Source organism: Podarcis raffonei, chromosome 5 (genome assembly GCF_027172205.1).
Source record: "Podarcis raffonei isolate rPodRaf1 chromosome 5, rPodRaf1.pri, whole genome shotgun sequence".
NCBI classification, from domain to species: Eukaryota; Metazoa; Chordata; class Lepidosauria; order Squamata; family Lacertidae; genus Podarcis; species Podarcis raffonei.
The window spans coordinates 16,561,937-16,579,492 of NC_070606.1; the positions used below are offsets into that span (position 1 = coordinate 16,561,937).

At 43.3% G+C, this 17,556-nt stretch overlaps 1 protein-coding gene across 5 annotated transcripts in view; it reads right to left on the minus strand.

The window, feature by feature from the left end:
• Nucleotides 1-17,556, minus strand: part of NDST2 (N-deacetylase and N-sulfotransferase 2) — a 110,321-nt gene that overhangs the window by 17,642 nt on the left and 75,123 nt on the right. For all 5 annotated transcript variants that reach the window (XM_053388023.1, XM_053388024.1, XM_053388025.1 and 2 more), the window contains 4 exons: nucleotides 9,704-11,117; nucleotides 2,278-2,365; nucleotides 1,554-1,708; nucleotides 309-494 (listed from right to left, as the gene is read on the minus strand). In XM_053388023.1, the coding sequence (XP_053243998.1) occupies nucleotides 309-494; nucleotides 1,554-1,708; nucleotides 2,278-2,365; nucleotides 9,704-10,696 (1,422 nt within the window). In that variant the 5' untranslated portion in view covers nucleotides 10,697-11,117. The remainder of the gene's footprint in view (nucleotides 1-308; nucleotides 495-1,553; nucleotides 1,709-2,277; nucleotides 2,366-9,703; nucleotides 11,118-17,556) is intronic.

Sequence of the window (17,556 nt, forward strand, 5' to 3'; positions counted from 1 at the left end):
GCTACTAACCACAGTGGCTATGTTCTGTCTCCTTTGTTGGAGGCAATATGCCTCAGGATTCCAGTTGATGGGGATCACAAGTGGAGAGTACTGTTGTATTTATGCCCTGCTTGCAAGCCTCCTAGAGAACAGGACTCTGGACTGCATGGACCTTGGCAAAATCCAGCGGGACTCATTCTTGTGCTCCCTTTGCTTTTGTGTTTGAGAGTTTCAGGGAAGATTAGCATTCAAAATGCAGGGATGAGTACCCAATAGGCTAGTGGCCATGTTTCTCCTCCAGATAATCAATAGGGGCTTCATTGTCTCACCATGATTCCATTGTGGATGAAGCCCCGCCGGTACCGGGCAGGCCGAAGGTGCGGATATTCCTCTGTGCTGGTCACCTGGATGCCCCAGACAGCTTTCCATGCCTCGTAGAGCTGTGCATGGACAGGGTAAACTCCTGAGTGGTGGGGGGCTACTGCATAGCCCAGGTCTGTGGGGATCCCATGCTCCTGGGAGAAGAACACAAATGGTAAGAACCCTCTATTCCCAGTACTGCTAGCAGTTTGCTGAATGGAAGGAAGGCAGAAATGGCGAGGCAGAAATCTCAAAACAAAAAGTAAATAAGTGAGTTAGTAAATCGGAACTTGGGTCTGGGGTATATGACAACTAATCCAGAGTGCGGCAGCTAGACTGGTGACTAGGAGTGGCCACCGAGACCATATACCGTATTTTTCGCTCTATAACACGCACCCGACCATAACACGCACGTAGTTTTTAGAGGAGGAAAATCTGTAGGCATGCCACCCGTAGGCATTTCCTCCATAACACGCACAGACATTTCCCCTTACTTTCTAGGAGGAAAAAAGTGAGTGTTATGGTGCAAAAAATACGGTAACACCGGTCTTGAAAGACCTACATTAGCTCCCAGTACGTTTCCGAGCACAATTCAAAGTGTTGGTGCTGACCTTTAAAGCCCCAAACGGCCTCGGTCCAGTATATCTGAAGGAGCGTCTCCACCCCCATTGTTCTACCTGGACACTGAGATCCAGTGCCGAAGGCCTTCTGGTGGTTCCCTCACTGTGAGAAGCCAAGTTACAGGGAACCAGGCAGAGGGCCTTCTCGGTAGTGGCACCCTCCCTGTGGAATGCCCTCCCACCAGATGTCAAAGAGAACAACAACTACCAGACCTTTAGAAGACATCTAAAGGCAGCCCTGTTTAGGGAAGCTTTTAATGTTTGATGTATTACAGTATTTTAATATTTTTTTGGAAGCCGCCCAGAATGGCTGGGGAAGCCCAGCCAGATGGGCAGGGTATAAATAATATATTATTATTATTATTATTATTATTATTATTATTATTATTATTATTATTATTATATGACATAACACATTTATACTAGGTTTGTAAACAGTCAATTGCCTGTGAAGAGTAAAACATTGCCTCTAGGCAACAAGGCATGGATAAAATGAAAGGAAACTTGGCAGAATATTGTTGAGATGGTGTTTTTGGATCAGCGGAGTCAAACTTTTCACGGACTGGAACATCCCCCGTTGAATTTGCTCCTTACCAAAGCAAACTGCTTGTTGAGTTTCATTTGCTCGGCTAGCACAGTGACGTTGTGAAAGAGATGTGGCTGCATGTGACTCCACATGTGCGGGAACCACCAAAACTCCTTCCTATGCTTTAGCAGCATGTCGTCCCCTTCATCTTCCTCATCAGTACCTAGAAAGAAGGGGGAAGGAAGGAAGGAAGGGGTGCTCAACTGTCAGTCGTCATAGACACTAAATGGCCAAACCAGAGAAGACAACATTTCATTTGCATGAATGGCTTTTAAAAGGAAACAGCAGGCACCAGGTTCCCATCCACACCAGGGACCTGCTGTGGCGTAGCTGGGGGCATTAACCCTTTGCCCCACACTGTGGTGCTGATCCAAATGAGCCCCCTGCTTCTGCACCTGCTATCTTCCCTGGCATAAAAAGCTCCCATTCACTCTCCATTGTACTGATAGCACCCAAGAGCTGTCAGAACACCACTTGGATCCAGTAGTTCCCCAAATCAAAGAATTCAAATAGGCCCCTACCTCTGTAGAGGTTACATGTCCCTGTAAGCCAAAACCCTGCCAGATATTTATCTATCCTGGACAATAAAACTGCAGTGAGGCCCAGAGGGTTAACAAACCTTCTTTTATCTGATACCAGGATCCTGATCAGACTTTACACAACTGCTGACTGTGTGGATGGCATCTCACTAAGAAATATACAATACAGGTGAAAAGAACAAAGGCAGCTTACCAGTGTGGTAGAATTTCCCAGAAAATCCCAGGTTGAAAGTAAAATTGGGAACCAAAGTCCTCAACTTGTTCTGAGTGTTCAGTAGAGCCTGAAAAATAAGAAAGGGGGGGGGGAGAGGAGGAAACAAACTTCAAAACAGATTCATAATCAGATTTTTCAACAAGGGCACTTCCATACAAAGCCTACATGCTGGCAGCAATGCACAAGCATCCCCAAACATTGGTTTCTTAAAGACTGACCCTTGTCTTTGGCAAGCGTGTCCAGGAGAGCACAGCACCACACACCAGCCCTGTCCCTGGCCTTGCTCTCGGGTTCTGTTTTTGAGGAGAAGATAGTGCATAGATTTCTTCAGATATGGCAAACCCTGAGCTAGATCAACTCATCCACAAAATGTTTAGGTTGGCCAGCTGGACCATAGGCTTCCGCCTCAGTTTTTAAAATGTTGTCTAGGGAACCAGAGTTGAATGTGATGATTAACCTGCTATTATTATTTACATAGTAACTCATGATTGTCTACCTTTAATCTTCTGCAAAGTCAAAAATAAAGCAGTGGCCATTTTAACTACCAAAGCATATCATCTATGCCTTCTTTATGGCTTCATCCTGCAAATAAAAGTCCCATCTTTCAAGAGAGATATGCAGCTGTTACCCATTATTCACTATTTTAATTGTGATTGTCAATTGTCAAAAAATTCCATACAATTCAGAAGTGGTTAACATTGTAAAATTTGGATTTTGGTCATATATGCATCAAATATATTTTCTGTAGCTAAGAAACAGTGCCACAGTTTTTATCACATTCTTCCCCAACACTTTTCCTTACGTAATGTGTTTTTTATTTGGTTATTACTGAGATTCATAAGTCACTCTGGGAGCCTTTTTTGGTAGGAAAGTGGGATGAAAATGAAATGAAATGAAACAAATAAGCTGATTTGCCTTCTTCCAGTTGGTTGCTATGCACATTTTGGCAGCTTTAAGTACCCTCACAATAATTTTACACACAGAGTCATTAACCAAGTCTTTATGGGAGCACAGAAGTATTATGTCAGGAGTTAGTCGTATTTGACAGCCAGTCATATTCATTTTGGGACGTGGGTGGCGCTGTGGGTTAAACCACAGAGCCTAGGACTTGCCGATCAGAAGGTCGGCGGTTCGAATCCCCGTGACGGGGTGAGCTCTCGTTGCTCAGTCCCTGCTCCTGCCAACCTAGCAGTTTGAAAGCACATCAAAGTGCAAGTAGATAAATAGGTACCACTCTGGTGGGAAGGTAAACGGCGTTTCCGTGTGCTGCTCTGGTTCGCCAGAAGCGGCTTAGTCATGCTGGCCACATGACCTGGAAAAACCTGGACAAACATCAGCTCCCTTGGCCAATAAAGCGAGATGAGTGCCACAACCCCAGAGTCGGCCACGACTGGACCTAATGGTCAGGGGTCCCTTTACCTTTACATATTCATTTATCACGTTCAGAAGATTAGCCTAAAGAAGGCTGTATTACTGGACAGTCCCTGCCTCCCTGGATATTATTAATTATTATGATTTCATAAAATTTATGCATTGCTTGATGGTAAACAACAACAACCCTCAAAGTGGTTTACAAAATATAAAGCAGTAAAATCAAGAAAAATTACAGCCCTACTTTAAACATGCACAAGTTAAAATACCAAAACATATCAAAATTACTTCTAATAAAATTATTTCTAAGGAACTGGGTAGGCTTGTCTAAACAGGAATGTTTTTAGCAGGCTCCAAAAAGAATACAGTGAATCTGCTATATTCCCTTCATAAGGCACTGCAATATATCTTGAAATACTGGCACCTGAGAGCAGGAGCATTGCATTGTCTATCACACAAATTGGCACACGCTAAATTACATGTATAGTTGCCTCTGGGTAAAATACCAACAACATAGTGAGTAGCTGAGATTTAGATTCATTTATTTGTATCTAGTCAAGAGACCACTATAAGACAAAGGTTTAACAGTATGAAAGCAACACAAGAACTGTACTTTTCAAAATTAAATAGTTTCCTGAAAACGCCGGGGCGGGGGGAGAAATCTGGGGCCTCTTCCTTTGAAGAGGAAGAACAAGATACCTCTGAATGTATATGAGGAATTTTATGAATTAGACCAAAGCCAAGGGGATTCAGACTGAGCTCTAACGATTGCTCCCTGAAATAGTGTTCGTCACATTCTGCTACTTGGAGGAGGGTCCATGCTGGAGATATGGGTACGCTCAGATAATGCCTATGCTTGGGAGATTTATACTTCCCCACAGCCCTCACCACCACTTGAATAATAATAATAATAATAATAATAATAATAATAATAATAATAATAATTGTATACCGCCCTTCATATGAAGAGCTGAGGGCAGTTCACCACAGAAAAATAACAAAATTAGAATGCTTGGACCATTTACAAGGTTTTCTAGTGTGTCTAAGCTATAATCCCCTCATAATGATACCTGATAATTGTTTTATTTTATATTTACAAAATTTACAAGTTGATAGTGCAGAGCATGGGCATGGCTTAAGAGAAACTTAATTTTATTGACTTAAATAATTTTGTGCTGCTCTTCAGCCAAAATGAAAAAGAAGTATAGCAACCTTTTGTCATTTCTTGGAAGACTGTTAAGCCATCTAGTCTAATCAAGAGTTCTGGAGAACTTGAAAAGCTTGTGCACTATTGTGCAATATGTTGGTTGTCCTACTAAATGTATTGCCATAACAACAGATTGCCAAACAACACATTTTTATATTATGTAATCTTGAAAATTTAAACTTGTTCCTTTTAAAGGGTACTTTACATTTACATGATATAATTTTGAGTCAATGCTAGTCTATCTTCCCTCTTGGATCCTAGCTGCCCTGCTCTTGACAAGCTCCGCTTCATCAAAAGTCCTCCCCTTTGGATATGTAGCCTGAACATGCAAGGGCAAAAAGTGTGTTGGGGGCCTGGGATGAATGTGCCACTACCTTAATGTCCACCCCACCCCACAACACACTGGTCCTGCCCTCTCCACTCCTAGATGTCACACACTTAGTACGAAGGTCAGATGTTTGGCCGAATGCCCTCTTGCAATTTGAAGTTGTGAGTTATCAGGTTTCCCAGTTGTGTGGAGGCTTCTAAGAATGTTTAGCTGAACATGCTGAGAACCTTCTTTCAGACTTTCGTGCTCAAGTGGGAAAATTTGGGAGCAGAGGGGTTGAGGCTGCCATGCTCAGGGATGTTGTAGAGTGAGACTGCCCCCCCCTTTTGTCCTTGTCTACAATCATTCCATGAACCAGCTGAATGAAGCCTGCAGACCACAGTTTGAGGACCATTGTCCTCTCCTGCACAATGTGCTTTCTTCTTAATTTCATGTGCTTCTGAGAAGGTAGGGACCATACATTTCTCCCCTATATAATGGCACATACATTCCACACATTCCTCATGCAAGTAAAGAATGTATTATAGTTATTTAATACAGGGCAAGTTTATAGTCTCCAGTATTTTAATAGAAGAAAAACTGCCCTAACCAAAATCTGGATGAAAATGCCACGTGTGCCACTTGTAGGGCTAAGCAAAAATGGCAAGTGTGCAGACAAATAAAGGTGCAAGCGCAGGCCTTGCTGGAAGTGACACCATCTCATTTCTAAGGGTGATCTGCAACTACAATGGTACCTCTGGTTACGTACTTAATTTGTTCCGGAGGTCTGTTCTTAACCGGAAACTGTTCTTAACCTGAAGCACCACTTTAGCTAATGGGGCCTCCCACTGCTGCCGCCGCACGATTTCTGTTCTCATCCTGAAGCAAAGTTCTTAACCCGAGGTACTATTTCTGGGTTAGCAGAGTCTGTAACCTGAAGCGTATGTAACCTGAAGCGTATGTAACCCGAGGTACCACTGTATAGTAGTTGCAAACCTGCCTGTTTCTGCACCAGGACAAATACAACAAAATTTTGAAGCCTATCTTCCGCCCTAAAAGAAATGTTCCTGTTTAGGGTTTCAGTCAGCCATTCCCTCCAAGCAAGATTTTTCACTCGCCTCTCTATCCCACCAGTATTCCTTTTACTTTTCCAATTTGTAGTTTTTAATTTTGTTGCTACTGAGCATGCTCCGTCCTGTTTTGGCTGTTTTTTGGAGTGGTTGGGTGTGGATTACCCCAACATGGTTTCATTCTTTCTTTTTTTGTACTAAGCAATTGATTCTCAGTGGCCCCATTTTGGCTACAGTCCTGTCAGCACTGGCCACCTGAGTTTACCATTATTGAGCAGTCTCCAATCGCTAGGAAAGTTTGGTGTGAAGATGAGTGAGAAAGAGATGATGCTAAGAGGCTTACCCTTTTGTGCACTGAGGGAGATTTAAAGCCTTGCTTTGGGTTACTATGACAACATATCTGCCAGCTGATAAATCCTAAACAACCCTGTTCCTTGTGGCAGCTGCAACTGTATTGTTGGCAGCTAGTACCAACTAGCCCCCATTCTGATGTTTTCATCCTGGTGTTTTTAATGATTCCCCAAACCAAAAGCACCCTCTGCAGGCTCAGTGTTGACCTAAAAGAAATCAGTTGTAATCATAAAGTACCAAGAAGATTCACAATGCATAATCATTAACAAAGACAGAAAAGGAAGCGGGAAATATTCATATGTATATAATCTTCTATCTGTAGACCATTCCACCTCTTCTCCAACATTCTACAATACTGAACACAAGTCTGCACCTATTAACATTTTATTTTTCCCATTATACCTTTCCCAAAACTGAAGTTTACCTGGTCCTTTTAACCACTCCAGTGTTGTAACCCCTTAACAAAATATCTGAATTGTACAAGATATATCAACAGTAGCATAAACACAGTGCCATGTGCTTTCTGCAGCCAGATTACTTAAATATCGTTGCTTACTACATTCTCTTACAAAACAACTTTGCCGATGAAAAGATTAAAAATTCACGCCACCTTGTTTTTCATATATACAGTGGTACCTTGGGTTAAGAACTTAATTCGTTCTGGAGGTCCGTTCTTAACCTGAAACTGTTCTTAACCTGAAGCACCACTTTAGCCTATGGGGCCTCCCACTGCCACCGTGCCGCCACTGCACGATTTCTGTTCTCATCCTGAAGCAAAGTTCTTAACCCGAGGTACTATTTCTGGGTTAGCAGAGTCTGTAACCTGAAGCGTCTGTAACCCGAGGTACCACTGTATAAGTATTTTGAATGAGTATTTTGTTCCATCCAGTTCAAGTGTGTGTGTGTGTGGGGGGGAACCCTTATGCCCTCTTAATAGTCACATCTTCTCAGCTCATCATTAGGTCTGGTTGAATTGTTTCTTTTAACTACCTATAAAAATAGGAATAAATTTGACCAGGACATAATATCCAGTGCTTCCTGCTCTTACAGTAAAGGAGGAAGGATTACTGAGCAGACAGGTTCCTACTGCTATTCAGCTTTGGTGTGAACATGAGAAGGGGAAAATTCTAGTCCTCACCACTTTCAGCACTGATTGCATAGTCAGCTACAAAGCCAAAGGTCCTGTTGTTACCTGGCTGCTAATCAAATATTGGCCTGTCTTGTGCCTGAGAAATTGCACGTTACTGCATTATTCTGTGCACTCACAGGACAGAACACTTTGTCATTATTTGTGGGCATTATTTTATAAAAGTGCAGGATAATTATCCAAGCCACTGCTTGTTATACCATTCTCAATCAGCCATGCAAACACATACATGTGCAATGTCACATGCTAGAAAAATCTAGACTGGATGATTTATGTATTAGCACACACATAGTACAAAGATTTACAAACCACTTGGTGAAAAAGCTCTGCAAACAGTGCACAATGACAACTGTAGATAAAAACATAGTTAAAATCCAGAAACCAATTAAAAGACAAATAAGTTTGTGGCTTTTAAGGAAAAAGTGCATGATTCGTTGGCTATGCAGCTGTATTAACACATCCATTATTCCACATGATGTGTAAAACATGCATTTTCTAGAAAGAGAATTTGGTAGTGACAGCAAATCTTGGAAACATATTATTTCCCTTAAAAGACAGGCAACTTTCAATTTGGGAGGCAGGGTTCTTTGTGGCAGAGATGACCATTTGCAACTTGAAAGTTCCCCAGGCGCTGCTCAGGAGAAGCTCCAGTGGCAGGATCTCACTCAGAACAAGCCCAGTTCCTCCCATGTTCCATACATCTGTCGTCTTGCAGCTTTCTAAGCCACAATAATCCTTCCCCAATTATTGACTAAGAGAGCCTTAAAAAGAGATTGCAAAATTCTGCAAAACTAATTCATAGAAGCAAATTAAGCATGCATGCTAAGTCTTTTTACATAGTTTGCACTGCTGATTTAAGCCGCTGTCCAATATGCAACACTACAGAAAGATGCTTTTCCCAAAACCATTTTCATCACCAAGACACAATCTGAATCCTTTTAGGAGGTAAGGCAGCAGGATCTATCATATTTAAACTTGATTAGGCACTTGGTTAGACTAACCTGAATCCCTTTTATATAACTTGTCAGGAAAACACACCAGCTATTTTTTCACTGGGAAATTCCCCTCCACTTCCTTCTCCCTCTGAGAACTCAATAACAAACCCATGGAATTATTTCTTGCTTTTTTAAAAAAATGAAAACTCATTAACCTTTCCAGCTCTGCACCCACAGAGCCTCTTTTAAATGGATAAATCTGAGCTTTATCTGCTTTGCCTGAAATTCTGTTTCACTGATCTCAGATTATTGCTCCATTTCACTCTACTAAACCTCCCAACAAAATATATTTTAGAATGATCTGGTCTGAGGTTGTGTTTGTTTGTTTTTTGCAGTCACTTGAGAAACCTTATATCTTCCTTCTGGGGCAAATAGAGGGCCGAAGATGTCTGATATAATTGCATCTGTGAAGCTCTGGGTCTGGTCCCTGGCTGGGAATCCAATCCAATCTCAGCTAGTTTGCAGAATGGAAGCCATATAAATACAGCACAAAATAAATAAAATGAGTAATGCAAGGAGGGTGAGCAATTTCCAGAAATAAACAGGGGTGTTGCTCTCTCGGCTTTGGGAAGGATTGCCCTGGTGATTTGGGTTTAAGTTCTACTGATAAACACAGGATTATAGATAGGATTTTCAGAGTCTGAAGTATGGTTATAGAGTCATGCACTGACCACTCTCACAAAGGGACAAGTTATTATGAATTTCTGCCTTTCTTACAGTGTTCCTCTTAGGCCTGCTTTACACAATCATGGAATTAAGTCCTATTGGGTTCAATTAAACTTAGCCCCTAGCAAGTCTGCTATAGATTTCAGAAGGTCTGAAGCCCAGGCATGAAGCTAGTAATGGCTAGTAGATCTTAACCCCTATTTACATTTCATGACAGTATGTGTTCCCCCGCCCATAATCCAGACCACTGGCTGCCATTGGCATGAAAATGCAGAAAATGCCCAACTTTACCTCTACATCCGACACCTTCATGCGTGTGCCCTCTTTGCCCACAAAGATATCATCGATGTCCACAAGGATGTAGCGATCAAGGGTCAGACATAGACGCTTGCCAGTCAGGTAAGCAATAGCGTCAACAAAGATCAGCTTGTGAAGCCAGAAGTTGAGGTTATTACCAAAAAGGACCCGCTGGATGCCATCATGCAGACCAAGGTCCTGCACCACGGTAGCATGCAGAGCTCTGTGGGTGGTCAGATGCGGGATTGACTCTGAAGATTTGGTGCTGGCCATCAACACAGGTTCGTAGGTGGTGTGATTTGACTGGAAGACTGTCCAGTCATCACCAGGCAGGGGGCCTTGCTCCACTTCATTAGCCTGAGTTACGTACAGGAGCGGGGCACTGGGATTGATGTGATAGTCTCGCAACCCTAGATTGGAATGTAGGAAAAGGGGAAAGCCCTTGAGTTGAGCACTGAGCAAGCTGTTCTCATTTGCTTTGAAGAAGCCAATGATCCCCACTCCATATTCCACACAGTATTTGTCCAAGAGGTCCCTGTTCCAGGTATCCAGGTTCACATATTTAAGGATATTCTCATAGATAATAAGAGCATAGCGGCCATGGTCTTTGTCTGTCAGAGTGGGCATGTCTCCCTTTCCAGGGGCAATCTCTGTCCTGTATTTAAACCGGCTAGATTCCAAGATAGCCACAATCTCCTGACCCAGTTGGGAATAGATGCTTTCCACAAAGACGAGCACCACAGGGTCTGTGCGTGAGTTGTCCACTGATTTCATAAGCCTCCAGCTTGCCTGGGGTTGAATAAGAACCCTGTGCTGGTTGCTACAATCGCTGAAGGGCAACGGAGGCGGTTCCTTTATTTTGGGGCTGTTGGTGACGTAGTAAGCCAGGAAGCACATGGAAACCAGGCTGAAAGCAATGAGCAGCAGGATCAATCTGTGGAGCTCCAGCTGTCGCACATGCCTCACTACTTTCCACAGATGAATCATGGTGAGATGCGTGGCTTATCCTTTCCTCAAGCTTGGCACCAACCAAGCTGCCTTCGGTGTCTCCAACGCCACCACCGGAAAAGCCAGTGGCAGCTCACGGAGAAGAAATGTGGGCTGCAGAGAGGGATAAAGCTTAAGCAAGCAGCTACAAGACTAGATGCCCAGTGATCTGCCATTTATCTCAAGTGACCATGGCCTTCAAGTCCCATTGCTCCTCTGAGTGCTGCTGCTGCCCTCCTCCTTCACTTCTCCACTTGCTCAGAAGAGTCCCGGGAAGGAGGTGGGTCATGTGCAGTTCTGAATTCCTTGGCTTCAGATGCAAATGTCAGGCATCAGGGGTGGGGAAAGCATTCCACAAACTGAAGAGTTGCCTCAGCTGGCTGACTTGCCCGTCACATGATAGTCACCGTCGACTGGCAACCTGCAATTAAGAAAGAAATCACATGTTAAGGGCAGGCGAACTAATGGGCTTTGGGAAGAGGGCAGTGGGACAGTGTGCTTGCGGATTAGAATCACATCATTTTCTTCTGATATACTCGCTAACAAGTGGGATGGGAACCTTGTGGCCTTCAAGATGCTATTGAAATCCAACTCCCATCAGCCCTAACAAAATGTTGCATGAGCGGGCACACCAGTTCAGGGTTCCAGCCAGCCTAGCATACGCTTTTCAGGGGATTTCATTCCATTTCTCCCTCTTTTCCTCTCTCCCTCTCCCATGACATTCTGTGACCACTGAGCATTCTCAGTTCAGACTTGGGTCCTCATCCCTGTTAAGGTTCTCCTTCCTGAAGTTTCTTTTATCCCCTTCTTATTTCCGGTGATGATATTCCCTTCATTTGTCTCAGAAGCCTCATTTTGGGTATATAGCCATCATAACTTAGGATATGAAAAATAAAGTGTCCTTGGCTCATAGCTCATCTCTGCAAGATTCAGCAGGTCAGTTATTGGCTCTTGATCTGGTATTACATTTACAGGGCTAAGTGATGAGTCAGGCAAGAAAACAGATTAAAAGACCCTTGTCCCAGAGAAGAATTGGATTTCCCAAGCTGTTATTTAGTTATTGCATCTTTAGATCTCTCATTCATGTTACCAACATGCAAATATTCCCTTCCCAAGTCTGCCACTATGAGTAGAGAAAAAAGAACCTATGGAATTTCATCACTCACTCAGCACTTTGCAATATTCAGCATTGAGGGAGAAGTGCCAAGTTTGCATAGATTTTTCATTCTGAAAAAGCAGGATTTGATTAATCCTACCTGGGCACAGGTAAATGGGTCTTGGGGGGAAATCCAGGATAAACCCTTATTACTAGATTAATTTCCCCCTGAAATTATTAAAGTATGTATTGGTAGGAAAGGGTCTCTGTCGGAAAAAAGTAGACACAAGGAAAAAGAATAGGAATACAAATAATAAATTTAGGTCCATACTTCTTAAAACCGCCCAGTGATTATGGTGCCAAATTTAATATCCCAATTCACAAGGATATAAAGCACACAAAATGCTAGGTGAGATGAAAGGAAACCTAATAGGGTGGGCTCAGGAACACAGGAACATAATATTTCAAGTGGCTACAGGCAGAAAAGTGACTTCAAACAAACAACATAGTGCTGTTCTGGAGACCGGCCCTTATCAAGAATAAATCCTTTTGCTCTCACATCATGTTTCCCACCTTAACGTGGCAGGGTGCAGCACAACCATTTTAACCAGACTTGTAAACAGATTAGAGAGAGGAACCCTCCCAGCAACCAGAAACCCTCCCAGCAACCAGGTTGGGAAGCTTTTCCTAAGGGAAGAGAGGTGTTTTTCAGGCCATCTACATACCATAAATGACTAGTGTTACATGGATATTTAATAAATAAGTAATATTACAGTGTGCGGTGGTGGTGGGGTTATTGTTCTGGTTTGCTACCATGCTATGTATTTTTTTGTTTTTATATTGTAATCACCCTGTGATCCTCAGATGAAGGACGATATAGAAACACAACAACAACAACAACAGTATGGGTAGATAGGCAAGCATCTAAACATTTTATAGGCAAGTCAATTCTGTAGACTTACTTGCAAAGCTGATTTTTTTTTTTTTTAAAGGAGAGGGACTCTTATTACCATCTACCTCATTTGTTTAGTTAAGAGATATCGGTGTCTTGATTATGTGTAATGGAACTTTCCCTCCACAATGAACAAATGCAGCAAGACACCCCGTCACTGCTCGGGATCAGGGGGTAGATGTTCTAGATCGGGGTTGTTAACCTGGTCCCTACTGCCCACTAGTGGGCGTTTCAGGATTCTAGGTGGGCGGTAGGGGGTTCTACGGCACAAGCTAAATCCTCCTTCCATCAAGCACTGGTGGGCGGTAAGGATATTTTACCATCTAGAAAGATGCATTAGTGGGCGGTAGGTATAAAAAGGTTGACTACCCCTGTTCTAGATAAATATAAGCCCAAACATTTATTCTTTTAGAAATTAAAATATAGCTGCCGTGCATGGCATTTATCTCACCTTAAAAAACCACTAAAAATAAGGGTCTTGTACTTGAACAACAGAGAATAAATCTTCAACTGTAACGACAACAATACACAAATTTTTCACAGAAAATAGTCTCAACCAGTTCTATAATAAACTCCACCATCTCATCATTCTCTTCAGCTTTGAGAGCGTATGTCCCACTGACAATAATTTAACTCTGAGTTCAGTCTCACAGGGATGAGTCTTTGTAAAAAATAAAAATAGGAGCCAGAAGGCAGCATGGTGTGTGAGCAACAACGTAATTGCAAAGTCTTTGGACCAAAGCTATCAAAGAAATGATGGTGAAGCTGAACTGCACTAAATACTATACAAGACGCAGGGTGCTCACAGGAACAAGCGGTGTCTCTTTGCAACTTTCCTCTCAGCAGCAGTCCAGGAGGTGGCAAATTTTATCATCACCCTAATTTTTCTAGTGCTGAATGTTGCGTCTGGTTTCCAAAGAGCGGCACTGACACCACCTGCTAGTATCTGAATGCAAGGCCTCCCGCACGGCCCTTTGTCCCTTTCCGCAGCATGCAGAGATGGAGTGGCCAAACAATGGCTGAGTGGCATGCAGAAGCAAAGGTCCCTGTGGCACACCGGCGAGAGCCAGGAGAGTGCGCAGAACAAATGCACCATTTGAAGTCTCTGCAAAGCTCTTAACAAGCCTCTGTTTGTTACAAGCATGCAAGCATGAGCACACACACAAATTAAAGGCCTATATCAGATTGCTGCTCAAGAATCTGTCAGCTCTGATCTCTTTAACAAGGCCTCAGTGCCAGAGGGTATGCCAGCTGGCACAAGGTGCATGAAAACAGTTTTGGAACTGTGTCAGCGTGGGCCCGGGGATGGTTGGGGAGGGAAGCAGAATGACATGCTGAAGGAGAGCACGGTGCCCAGCAACAATCTATATACCTATACTGCTAAACCCAGACCAGTTTCCCCTGCAAAGGATTACAGAACAGACAGCAAGCAGCTTGCTCGCAAAACAAAAGAAGTGACATTGCTCCATTTCACATGATTAAATCTACAGATGACCAGATACAGTATTTCATGTTGACCATGAAGAAAATTGGCATCTCCGAGCAGTAGGGTGGCCAGAACGGCTTGAGCTCCAGTGGTACAGAGCAGGAGGTCTGAATGAGAGAGGCAGGGACTGCAAATTGAGAAGGAGGAGTGTGGTGTTATGGCCAGAGTTTTTGGAAGTGGATTCTCCCTCTTCAGCCACGAACCTCTCTGAGTGGCCTTGAGCGATTCATTACTGCAAGTCCGTGTTGGCTGTCCTGAGCCACTTCAAGAAAAAGGCAGGGAGAAAATGTAATAAGGAAGCAATACTATCAGGTATGCTCCTGCCAACCTAGCAGTTCGAAAGCACGTCAAAGTGCAAGTAGATCAATAGGTCCCGCTCCAGCGGGAAGGTAAACGGCGTTTCCGTGCGCTGCTCTGGTTTGCCAGAAGCGGCTTAGTCATGTTGGCCACATGACCCGGAAGCTGTACGCCGGCTCCCTTGGCCAATAAAGCGAGATGAGCGCTGCAACCCCAGAGTCAGCCACGACTGGACCTAATGGTCAGGGTCCCTTTACCTTTACTATCAGGTATGATCAGTAATCTCTGTTGCGTTGAGACTACAGCTTCTGCCAGAACCGCCCCCCCCCCAATATACTGCTGTGTTTATAAATGCTTCAACTATCGTACTGGGCAGTCATGGAAAAGGCACTTCAATGCACTGCTTAAGCAGCCTCCTGCACTTGTATATTCAAAAGCTGGTGGCCTCCCAGAAGCAAAAAAGGACTTCCAGAGCTTGGAAAGTGAGACTCCTGCAGAACTTCTTGTCCCTTTCCGCAGCAAGCAAGAATGGAATTGGGTAAAACAGGCACCAATGTATGCAAAAATGCTTAATGTACATAATTTAACCAGGCAGCAGTATCTGACACTGTGAGAGAAGCAAAGGAACTGTTTTTATGGCAGCCAGGGCAGGTTTAAGCTATATATTTATTCCTCTGACTCCTTTTTAGTAACACATCATTAAGCACTGCCCCCATAAAAACAAAGGTTTCTTTGAAATCTTTGCAGCAACTCAGCTTCCTCCTCCTCTCTGGCTGTGTCATTATTAGAATTTACAATATGGGTGGCAATGGAGATAATTTATGGCCATGAAAATTCATAAGCTGCCTTTATTTGTAAAATGAACTCTAGGCAACTTGTGAACAAAATAGAAAACAAAGTCAAGAGAGCATTGCCATTACAAAGCCACAATATAAGTAAGCGGTAACAAAACCAAACGAGGTAACCAAAACAAACCCTTAGTAACAACTTCAATCAATACCAAAAGCCTTATAGAAGAGCATGACTTCTCTTGAGTCAATTTACTCCAGATTAGGTACAATTAAAAAGCAGAAGAGAAGGAACAGAAATACACGCCTTAGCCCTTGGTGATCAACCTTAGTTGATATGAAGGAGCTGACACGTCCCCACTCTCAACTACTGGTAGTAGTAGTAATTATTAACCCAGATGGAGCCCAATCAGGGCTGAGCCTATGTCAAGCACAACATATCAACAATAATGTCTTGCTGCTGAAAAGGGTTCAGAGGGATTCTAGGGAGAATATCTTTGTCTGAAAGGGAGGCTTTTTGCATACATTCTGCATGGTGGGAAAGTTTCCAGTTGGCTGGCAGCCCTGAAAAGGGGAGCTATAAAATGAGAAGGGGCAAGAGAAGCATTACTTTTCTGTAGACAGATGAACATCTCCACTCAATTTGCAGTGGCATACTGTAAAAGTATACCCCCTACTAGGCCTGAAGAAAGCACTGTTGTCTGAAACTCAGCCTACATTCATTTTATTTGGGCAGCAAACACTGTATCATGCTGGGATATTTGGGGGAAAGAACTGAGAGAAGTAACTAGTGTCATGTCTTCCAAGGCTGCTTGGAAAACTTTCAATGTTGGTTTAGATCTTGACAGGTGTGTATTCTCCGGGAGATAGCATGGAAGTTCTGCTCCTTTCCAGTATTATGTATGTTGTTTGCAATAGATCAATGGATTCAACATTCTGTCTGTAACCTGGTACAAATACAACATCCCTAGTTGCCTAACCAAGGTGAAGAAACAGAAGCAGGTTACGCATTTGTGTACTCCCCCCATCCTCTTTTCTGCAGAAATTTACCCCTCACTTCCATGATTTGCTTCATCTCTATATCAGTGTCGCTGTTTACATTGGTTTACACTGTAAAAAGGTAAAGGTAAAGGACCCCTGACAGTTAAGTCCAGTTGCGAACGATCCTGGGGTTGCGGCGCTTATCTCGCTTTATTGGCCGAGGGAGCGGACGTTTGTCTGCAGAAAGTTTTTCCGGATCGTGTGGCCAGCATGACTAAGTCGCTTCTGGCGAAACCAGAGCAGCGCACGGAAACGGTGTATACCTTCCCGCCGGAGTGGTACCTATTTATCTACTTGCACACTGACGTGCTTTCGAACTGCTAGGTTGGCAGGAGCAGCGACTGAGCAACGGGAGCTCACCCCATCGCAGGGATTCGAACTGCCGACCTTCCGATCAGCAAGCCCTAGGCTCGGGGTTTAGACCACAGTGCCACCCCCATTCCCATCACTGTAAACCATGGCCAAATCAAATCAAATGCCTTAGTTCTGGTTATGGGTAGTGGTGGAAACCTAACAAGTGTAAAAGCCAAGGTCACAACTGATGCGGACTTGACACCACACTGCGGTTCCTTCCCAGTGTAAAGGGTGACTAGGAGAAACAAATCTTACGTCTACATAGGACTTTTGTGTGGTTACACAAGTAAAAAGCTCTACTACCCTTCAAAGGCACGCGGTGGAATACAAAAATAGTACAGTGGTACCTCGGTTTAAGAATGATTCGGTTTACAAACTCTGCAAAACCGGAAATAGTGTCCCGGTTGAGAACTTTACCTCAGTCTAAGAACAGAATCCAAATGGTGGAAGGGTGGCGGGAGGCCTCATTAGGGAAAGTGCGCCCTGGTTTAGGAACGGTTTTGGTTTAAGAACAGACTTCCGGAACAGATTAAGTTTGTAAACCGAGGTACTACTGTAATGTGTTTGCAGCCTGACAGAAGAGAAAATCCCAACGTTTTGAATCTTCGAAAGCTCTATAAAAGACGAGTCTACTATATCCATCTACATATAGAATTATGTAGACAAACCTAACATTTAAGGCCCATTGGATAACACATATACACATTCTGATTGAAGTTACTCACCGTCTGCCTAATAAACCACAGACAGAATTAGTAAAATCTGAGATTTCTATCCTTCCTTCTTTCAGTCACATATGGAAAACATCAATGGTTGTTTCCTTTTAGAAACCGTATTCTTCAGCAT